Below are 9,885 nucleotides of genomic sequence, written 5' to 3'. Positions count from 1 at the left end.
CTGCTGGGTCCCAGCACATTTGGGTGTGGAAGGGAATGAAATTGTAGACTAGTTAGGCAAAAGAGCTTTGAAACAAGATATAATTGATATTAATGTTCCACTGGGTAGAGGTGAGGCCAAATGTAAGATCAGAGCCTTTATATGCCCTCCAAAGAAAGGTTGGTGGACCAAGATTCAAAATTCAGATTAGGAAGGAAGAGGTGGTATTTGCTCGATTGCGCTAAGAACATTGTACATTGAACTCGTCATTACATCTGGTTGGCAAGCATGTGAATGGTTTGTGTCTGGAGTGTATGGTCGATGAAACGGTGGAGCATGTGTTGTTATATTGTTGTAAGCCTGTTGGCGAGGGAAAGATTGAAGTGTAGGGTCATTGAGGTTTGGAAAGGATTTTGGGGGATGGGAGAGGGTCTATTAGAAGTTAGTAGGGCTCTTTTTTATTTTCTCAGAAGTAGTTAGGTAGGAGGATTTAGAAATGTTGTAAACTGTGAATCACCACACACTTCAGCACAGTAAGGAGATTATTTATTAAAGAAGAATGGTAGAAAGTGTAAGCAGAGTGAGCTGTACGCCGGATCGAAGACCGGAGGAGAAATGGAAGTGAAAGAGGGCGAAGTATCGGAGGCGCTAGGTGTGGTGACATTGTCGGAGCTCGATGCTTGCACCGAGGGTCAGGATAAAGATGACTCTGTGACCGTAGGAGTGACATTTTTTGAAAAGGTGGACCCTTTTGGCTGATCCATTTGTGGTTTCAGGGTGGCTGAAAACAGAGTTCGGTCCTGTGCAATCGGTGACGGTAACCAGAAGTGGTCTTGTGATAATTGTTTGTGTTTCTGCTGGCCAGAGGGAGCAGGCGCACCGCGTTAAACGAATGGGGACAAGGGAGGTGAATTATTTTGTTGTCAAGGAAAGGGTGCCATTGAGAGGAGTGATTACTGGGGTAGGGGTAAATGTGAAAGTTGACCAACTGAAAGGGAAGATTCCCAGTGTTTGTGATACTTGTCGTTTGGTGCGACGCAGACAGGGTGGCGAAACAGAAGAGTTGTTGTCTGTCCTTTTGAGTTGATGTTGAGTCTTTGCCCGACAAAGTGATGTTAGATATATGTTATCCCTTACGAGATTTTGTGCCAAAAGCATTACGTTGTTACAGGTGTCAAGCGTATGGGCATGTGGCAGCAGTGTGTAGGAGGGAGGTGTGGGAATTGGGGAAAGTAGTGGTATGCGTTAATTGTAGGGGTGTCCATGGGGTTGGAGATCAGAAATGTCCTGTGCGAGAGAGGCAGATTGAGGTTTCCAGGGTTAGAGTAGAGCAGAAGTTGTCCTATGCTGAGGGAGTTCAGAAAATAAGGGGAGGGATCCTGAGAGGAGTGGTGTGAGTAACAAGTGATACAGTACATGTTTCAGTAAGATTAGATTTTTTTTGCATTTATAGCAATGGTTATCAACTGTACTGCAGGGATGGAACGTAAGTCACAGAAAATTGAGGTTGTGGTGGCAGCTGCAGAGAGGTATTTGAGTGTGCAAGACTTGACGTCAGAAGAGTTACAGGGTGTGTTAAGTGGCCTGAGGTAGGTCTAAATATATTTAAAGAGTAGGGTGGTGGGTTTTTAGTGAGTGTAGGGTGTTTATTTTTGTATTCTTATTTTTTAAAGGCAAAATAAGGAAGTTATACTCCAGTCTAGTAGGTGACGGTAATGCAACATTTATTGGACGCCAACCGCCGTTAAACCTCATCGAAGAAGAATTGGCTAGCTTCACACAGGTATGGCGCGAGGCAGCAAGTGCACTGGAATCTGTTGAAAGCAAACTGCGAAGTGAGGAACGAGAGAGAGAAAATGAAGTTCCTACACACTTGGATTAATTTATATCACTGTAGTTATTTTAACGAGATTATGCTTGTCGGACGGCTTTAAAACTAAATCATAAACGTTCGTTGAGTTTGACTCTAGTGGAGAGGCTTGCTATGCTCGCGCACACAAACAAATGACTGAAAACAACCCGCTGGACGTGCCGAGACGGTACACACCTATCGACAGAGAACGGACGAATGACATGGGCAACATTTTAGAAACACCCTTTGTCGTCTAATTTATTATTACACAAGTTAAACTGGTTGGAGATCAAAGACGCTAGCAAGCTATATTTTGAACGTTTCGATAGAAGATAATTTGTTAACGGCACCCCCCCCCCGCCAGGATAAAATAATAACATATATGATCAGATTGAGGAATATGCGGCGTTAAAAACATTTGTCACGTCATAAAACCATATAGGAATATTTTAGTCTCTACCAAAAGCAGCTTCCTCATTATCTACAGAACTGTCAACAGAGCTAACAGCAGTTTGTCGCTTTGTTTACCTCGCTACTGTAGCTAGCTAGCTAACGTTTTTAGAGCAGGCTGCACAGTTGGATGGATAACGTTAGCTAACCTAGCTACCAACTAAACGTGGTGCCACCACTGGTGGGTAATGCTTGCAGCCCCTCTATATGACAACCAGCTATTGGTTGTTGGGACGATCAATTTGAATTGGTCCTGATTTATTTGACTGGCTTTTAGGAAAGCTTCCAAAGAGCGAGTGCAAACGGGGTCGTCCGGTTTTCAGCCAGTCTTCATTGCCACTGGGTCACCATGGCACAGCAGCAGATGCCAAGCTCTCAGAAGGCACTAATGCTTGAACTGAAGTCTCTCCAAGAGGAACCAGTGGAGGGTTTCCGCATCACCCCAGTAGAAGAGTCTGACTTGTACAACTGGGAGGTGGCCATATTTGGACCCCCCAACACACTTTATGAGGGAGGATACTTCAAGGTGAGGGAGGATTTCTTCTGTCATGTCTGTGGGCAATACACCTGATCTGGGACCTATAGCGAACTAGTCTATAGAGTATAGAAAGTATATAAATAAAATAACAAGAATCCAAACAGCGTTACTTATAGTATATACAAACACACTTTTTTGTTATATGTAGACAATCCCTGTACCCCTGCCTAGAGAGCAGTGTTTCCCAAACTTGGCATACCGCTTGTAGCCTTTACATAGTTTTTTTGACCATATAAATAAACATTGCGATATTTTACGTTACAACTGAGTCTTAAGCTGTCACCCAGGAAGAACTTGCCACAACCCTCCAGTGGATGTCGATATGCGACACACTATTTGTGAAAAGCCTAGTATTCCTTCCCTCACACATCACTGACTTTCATTTCCCAGGCACACATGAAGTTTCCAGTTGACTACCCCTATTCTCCACCTACTTTCCGTTTCCTCACAAAGATGTGGCACCCCAACATATATGAGGTGATGTATACCACATTGTATGTTTGTCTTGATTTTATGTGATTTATGAGTTCATGGGCAATTGTTGGTCTTGCTGTGGAGAGTAACTTGTTGTTTGTCTACAGAATGGGGAAGTGTGTATCTCCATCCTTCACCCCCCTGTTGACGACCCACAAAGCGGAGAGCTACCCTCTGAGAGATGGAACCCCACCCAGAATGTCAGGTAAAATACTCTGTCTGAATACTTTCCGAATGCACTGTAAATGCTTCAAAATGAACAAAAAGTGATATTAGCTGATGAGTTTCTCATAGAACAAAAACGTATGAGATCTCCTAAGCCTGTGGTTACCACAGACTTTATTTTCGTAATATATCCAAAAACCCTTGATAAACCCAATTTCCCCATAGGCTTTGGCCAACAAGCCATGGCGGAGTTAGCCTACGTTAGTGCCTTAAAAATACACAATTAGATTTTTTTTTAAACCTTTATTTAACTAGGCAAGTCAGTTAAGAACAAATTCTTATTTACAATGACGGCCTATTCCGGCCAAATCCGGATGACGCTGAGCCAATTGTGCGGCGCCCTATGGGACTCCCAAATATGGCCGGAGGTGATACAGCCTGGATTCGAGCCAGGTACTATAGTAATGCCTCTTGCAATGAGATGCAGTGCCTTAGACCGCTGTGCCACTCGGGAGCCCATTACTATTGCTCTCTATACAGTGCATTCGGAAAGTTTTCAGAGCCCTTGACTTTTTCACGTTACAGCCTTATTCTAAAAAATATCCTCATCAATCTACACACAATACCCCATAATGACAAAACGAAAACAGGCTATGAGACTTGAAATTGAGTTCAGGTGCATCCCGTTTCCATTGATCATCCTTGAAATGTTTCAACAACTTGATTGGAGTTCACCGGTGGTAAATTCAATTGATTGGACATGATTTGGAAAGGCACACACCTGTCTATATAAGGTCCCACAGTTGACAGTGTATGTCAGAGCAAAAACCAAGCCATGAGGTCAAAGGAAGTGTCCATAGAGCTCCGAGATCGGATTGTGTCAAGGCACAGATCTTGGAAAGGGTACCAAAAAATATCTGCAGCATTGAAGGACAAAGAACAGTGGCCTCCATCATTCTTAAATGGAAGTAGTTTGGAACCACCAACACTCTTACTAGAGCTGGTCGCCTGGCCAAACTGAGCAATCAGGGGAGAAGGGCCTTGGTCAGGGAGGTGACCAAGAACCTGATGGCCACTCTGACAGAGCTCCTCTGTGGAGATTGGAGAACCTTCCAGAATTACAACCATCTCTGCAGCACTCCACCATTCAGGCTTTTATGGTAGTGGCCAGATGGAAGCCACTCCTCAGTAAAAGGCACATGACAGCCCGCTTTGAGTTCGCCAAAAGGCATCTAAAGGCTCACAGACCATGAGAAACAAGATTCTCTGGTCTGATGAAACCTAGATTGAACTATTTGGTCTGAATGCCAATCGTTACTCCTATAGGAAACCTGGCACCATCCCTATGGTGATGCATGGTGGTGGCAGCATCATGCTGTGGCAGGGACTGGGAGACTAGTCAAGATCGAGGGAAAGATGAACAGAGCAAAGTACAGATCCTTGATGAAAACATGCTCCAGAGCTCTTAGGACCTCAGACTGGTGTTAAGGTTCACCTTCCAGCAGGACAACAACCCTAAGCACACAGCCAAGACAATGCAGGAGTGGCTTTGGGACAAGTCTCTGAATGTCCTTGAGAAGCTGTGCAGCGACGCTCCCCATCCAACCTGACAGAGCTTGAGAGGATCTGCAGAGAAGAATGGGAGAAATATAGTTGTGCCAAGCTTGTAGCGTCATACCCAAGAAGACTTGAGGCTGCCAAAGTTGCCTCAAAGTACTGAGTGAAGTGTCTTAATACTTATGTAAATGTGATATTTCAGTTTATTTTTAATACTTTTGCAAACATTTCTAAACCTGTTTTTGCTTTGTCATTATGGGGCATTGTGTGTAGATTGATGAGGGGGGAAAAAACTATTTAATCAATTTTAGAATGAGGCTGTAAAGTAACAAAGTGGAAAAAGTAAATGGGTCAGAATACTTTCCAAATGCACCGTATACCTAAAAGTTGAAGAATGGTGCGCAACATTTCAGGAGGATGTCTCTACGTACTATTGTAAAACTCAGCTAAATGTTTAATCAACTGAACGTACCCCTGACATGCCTAGTGAACACGGCCCAGATGTACTCACCTGTGACCTTACCTGTGTACTTTTTGTATATGAATATGTCTATTCAGGACCATCCTACTGAGTGTGATCTCTCTGCTGAACGAGCCCAACACCTTCTCCCCGGCCAATGTCGATGCCTCTGTTATGTTCCGCAAGTGGAGAGACAGCAAGGGCAAGGACAAAGAGTATGCTGAGATCATCAGGTACCTAAAATTCTGTCTTTTAACACAATGATAACAACAATATACTCCTTCACACACACGACTAAACATGCAAATTCAGTGCAGTCAATCACTTAATTTTCTACCTGGAATCTTACTCTCTTTTACCTGTCTGTCTGACATTGTATTTACTGTTGGTTGTGCTCTCTCCCTCTCTTTATTTTTCTCTCAGGAAGCAGGTAGTGTCCACTAAAGTGGAGGCGGAGCGGGATGGGGTGAAGGTCCCTACCACGCTGGCAGAGTACTGCATCCAGACCAAAGTGCCTTCCCACGACAGCAGCTCGGACTTGCTTTACGACGACCTCTACGATGATGACATTGAAGAGGATGACGAGGAAGATGAAGATGATGCAGAAGCTGGGTGCCAGATAGCCGGAGAGGAGGGGAACTGCTTAATTGACGAGGAAGACTCGGGCAACGAAGAGTCATGACCTTCCTCCTCTCGCTTTTTATCCCGCTCCTCCCCACACCCTTCCTACCAGTGACTCTGCTGCAGCCTCCTCCTATCCTTACTTTCTGATTCCTTACCACGTGCGCACACAAACACACACACTCTTGCTGGATCCATCCCATTCTTGACGGCTTCCCATAGCACTTAACATGCCCATATTCTATTAAGGCGCTCTACACCTGAAGCAGGGATTTTTAACAGCTTTATGGGGGTCAGATTTAATGGTTTTATTATGGCATTTTTCTTATTCTGCCATTTGAGGGGTCAGTTTTAAACAGTTCAACATAATCACATGCTTTATAATGCCACCAATCTGGTTTGTATGCTGTCTACCAGTGTTGCCAACAATATTTTTGCGAGAATTCCTATTGGCTGCTTGATTTGTCGCCAGATGATGTTTTGCTGTTACCATGACATTTTCACCCCTTCTCCCGCTGCACACCCCCTCCCCTTATGCTTCTGTACCTGTGTGTGCGGTGTTGCTGTGACTTCTGTTGCATAGGCAGCTTTTCTCACTTTCGTTTGTGGAATTATTTAGTGGGAAAAGTCACTAAAGGGTATCAAAACTCATCTCCAAGGCAGCCTGAAAAGTAGCTTAATTTGTCGCTAGGCACTTTGATAAATAAAAGTTGCTGTGGGGGTCTGAAAACTCACTGAATATAGCGACTTTAAGTTGGCAACACTGGTTTCTACCCCTCCCAGGGTTAAAATACACTCAAACTAGTTCTAATTCCATTGTGTTAAACCAAATCGTATTCAAACGTAAAAACACAATTTAAATTAACTCTAATTTGTTCTTAAGCTGTGGAACAGGGTGGTAAGATGCACTCAATTAACATACCCCTCTCTTACTCTCTCACACAGTCAACAAGATGAAGACTCTTCAGTTAAATAAATAAACCAAAAACCTACTCTTTCTGTATTGCCCTGGCAGGGATCTGAACACAAAAAGGACACTGCAATTTTTGCTTGGTTCCCCATGTTTCTCTGAGTCATCCACTCAAAGATCGCTAGCAGATAGGAAGGGTTGGGTACTGACTCCCAACATGCATATTTTCAACCAGAGACCGTAGAGAAGCAATCTCTGCTCCAACTTCTGAGGTGAAATGCACCTGAAACTGATAAAGGGTTTCTGAGACAGGATGCTAAGTCTCACGCCTGATGTCACTTAAACTCTTGTGCCCTCAACCATCGATGGATAATTTCCATGGGGACTGGACTGGCGACATGGCGTTGTTTCCTTGGTGACTGATTTGTAACAACCCATTCTTTCTATGCCTATGGGGGACTTGAACACCAGGGGTGAATGAGACAAGTGGACAACCCCCCTCCACACCACAGAGCGTTGGAGCCATCAAACTGCTCTGCACAGAAAACAGCACTGAGAGAGGCAACACTGCTGTTTCAAGTAGAGACAATTTGTTCTGCTAGTATTTGCTGTAGTCAGTAATCTCCTGTTCAAGGTTTGATGAAAACGTCTCTTTACCCAGAAACACAGACAATGAATGCTGGATTACCATGGGAAGTGTTGGCCATTCCATAACACTTTGTTACAGCTGAAGTTTGGGGTGTGTCACCTTCCTCTACTAAGGGTGTGTATAAGCAACAGACCTGGATTCACATACAATTTGAAATCATTTGAAATGTTCCAAAAGTGCAAACCCCACTCACTGGACACCCCAGACTGTTCAAAGCAAACTATTTGATTTCAAATAGTATTTGAATGCAGGTCTGATGATCCAGACATTGAGGTTAAAAATGCTTGGGTATAATGGAGTGAACTGAAAGCCACTTAATGTCTTTTGATTTTTCATTTGTTTGGTAGTCCTCAAGTGGTTCCAAAGTAAATGTGATTCATGATGTTTTGTTGCCAAAGAGATCTCCTCCCAGTGCCAGTCACAGGCCCTTGACCACAGATAGGTAATCATTACATAGAAAAGCATTCCGTTTGGGGACACGTAGAGCGCTTCATAACCATTATGATAATTTACTAGATATCAATTATGTTTAATTTAAGTTCAAGAATCGCTTCGAGACTTTGGGCTTGATTCAATCAAATGCACAGGGCAATATTTATGCAGTAGTATGTAGGCCTAAACATAGTGGGTAAACGAAGATATTGTGTAAACATTGCTAAGGCAGGGTGGCTTGGATCCGGCCCTTGGTGTCTTTCAGCTAATGTTACGTGTTTGTTTCAGAGTAGAAAAATCCCATTGTTTTTCATGGTGTAACTGAACTTACGTCATGAACGTTGACTGAAGATAAAATAAGCTTTCTTTTGTGAATCTAAGGCTTTATATTTGGGTTGTTTGTTGCACAAAGTCAAATAAATACAGAGAGTGCTGGAAATTGTCAAAGCTATTTCAAAGTGAGAATTATTTTTGCCATTAAAAACATCCACTTGTTAGATATTTGTTTCAATGAAAAAGAAAATGCATTCAAATGAAATGGCCCCCAAAAAGTTTGCTGATAAAAATCAGTGGGGTGAATGAGAGAAAGTCTGAAGATGGAAGCAGAGGCAATTGAGTCTCAATCGCAGGTGTCTGTAGCATTGAGCACCTCCCACTACTGATCTCCCTGTGTGGCACAGGAAGCTACTGAGGGGAGGATGGCTCATAATAATGGCTGGAATGGAATAGTATCTAACACATGGAAACCATTAGTTTGATGTGTTCGATACCATTCCATTTATTCCGTTCCAGCCATTACAATGAGCCGGTCCTCCACAATGAAGGTGCCAGCATCTGCCTGTGGTGTGAGGTGAGGCTCTCAACCTTCTAGCTTCTGTCCTTTTTCTTTGCAGCCACATGGGCCTGAAAATAGATAGTTACAGAGTTAAGAGCCATAAACACTGGATATTCCTGTATCAACAGGTTCAACTGTATAACAGTGCAACAACAGGCTTCTTATTTTTTCCTCGCAGTGCTCTCCAGAGTGATGAGAAGCGTCCGCTTCCCTTCCTCTGCTTTGCTGCGGATGCGATGCTGAGGCGATCACCGGGAGAGAAAACGTCTGCGAGGGCTCCAGGCTGGTAGCATCAACTACACTGAACAAAAATATAAACGCAACATGCAACAATTTCCAAAGATTTTACTGAGTTACAGTTCATATAAGGAAATCAGTCAATTGAAATTCAGTAGGCCCGTAATCTATAGATTTCACATTACTGGGAATACAGATATGCATCTGTTGGTCACAGATACCTTTTTTTTTTTTAAGGTAAGGGCGTGGATCAGAAAAACAGTATCTGGTGTGACCAGTATTTGCCTCATGTAGCTCGGCACATGTCCTTCGCATATAGTTGATCAGGCTGTTGATTGTGGCCAGTGGAATGTTGTCCCATTCTTCTTCAATGGCTGTGCGAAGTTGCTGGATATTGACGGGAACTGGAATATGCTGTCATACACATCAATCCAGAGCATCCCAAACACTCAATGGGTGACATGTCTGGTGAGTATGCAGGCTTGGAAGAACTAGAACATTTTGAGCTTCCAGGAATTGTGTACTGATCCTTGCGACATGGGTCCATGCACTATCAAACTGAAACATGAAGTGATGGCAGCGGATGAATGGCACGACAACAGTTCTCAGGATCTTGTCACGGTATCTCTGTGGATTCAAATTACCATTGATAAAATGCAATTGTGTTTGTTGTCCGTAGCTTATGTCTGCCCGTACCATAACCCCACCACTAGGCACTCTGTTCAC

At 43.4% G+C, this 9,885-nt stretch overlaps 1 protein-coding gene across 2 annotated transcripts; it reads left to right on the top strand.

Moving 5' to 3' along the window:
• The first annotated feature begins 1,366 nt into the window (after positions 1-1,366).
• On the top strand, positions 1,367-8,534 carry LOC139545680 (ubiquitin-conjugating enzyme E2 R2). Of its 2 annotated transcripts, XM_071353696.1 has the most exons (7): positions 1,367-1,568; positions 1,653-1,762; positions 2,559-2,807; positions 3,210-3,296; positions 3,401-3,498; positions 5,574-5,708; positions 5,899-8,534. In XM_071353696.1, the coding sequence occupies exons 3-7, from the start codon at positions 2,631-2,633 to the stop codon at positions 6,155-6,157; spliced, it is 756 nt and encodes a 251-aa protein (XP_071209797.1). In that variant the 5' UTR covers positions 1,367-1,568; positions 1,653-1,762; positions 2,559-2,630; the 3' UTR covers positions 6,158-8,534. The 2 variants fall into 2 exon arrangements, with proteins under 2 accessions (XP_071209797.1, XP_071209798.1); XM_071353697.1 differs by lacking the exon at positions 1,653-1,762 and having other exon boundaries at positions 1,368-1,568.
• Positions 8,535-9,885: the final 1,351 nt, after the last annotated feature.

The sequence above is a fragment of the Salvelinus alpinus genome, chromosome 19 (genome assembly GCF_045679555.1).
Source record: "Salvelinus alpinus chromosome 19, SLU_Salpinus.1, whole genome shotgun sequence".
Classification (NCBI taxonomy): Eukaryota; Metazoa; Chordata; class Actinopteri; order Salmoniformes; family Salmonidae; genus Salvelinus; species Salvelinus alpinus.
Note: the sequence above shows the minus strand (reverse complement) of the source record. Positions and strands in the feature narration are given on the sequence as shown.

Bases quoted from the DNA above. Each gene is read 5' to 3' on its own strand.
- LOC139545680 (XM_071353696.1), top strand. From the start codon at position 2,631: ATGGCACAGCAGCAGATGCCAAGCTCTCAGAAGGCACTAATGCTTGAA. The intron at 2,808-3,209 runs GTGAGGGAGGAT...TTCATTTCCCAG, and splicing joins ATGAGGGAGGATACTTCAAG to GCACACATGAAGTTTCCAGT. The intron at 5,709-5,898 runs GTACCTAAAATT...TTTTTCTCTCAG, and splicing joins GAGTATGCTGAGATCATCAG to GAAGCAGGTAGTGTCCACTA.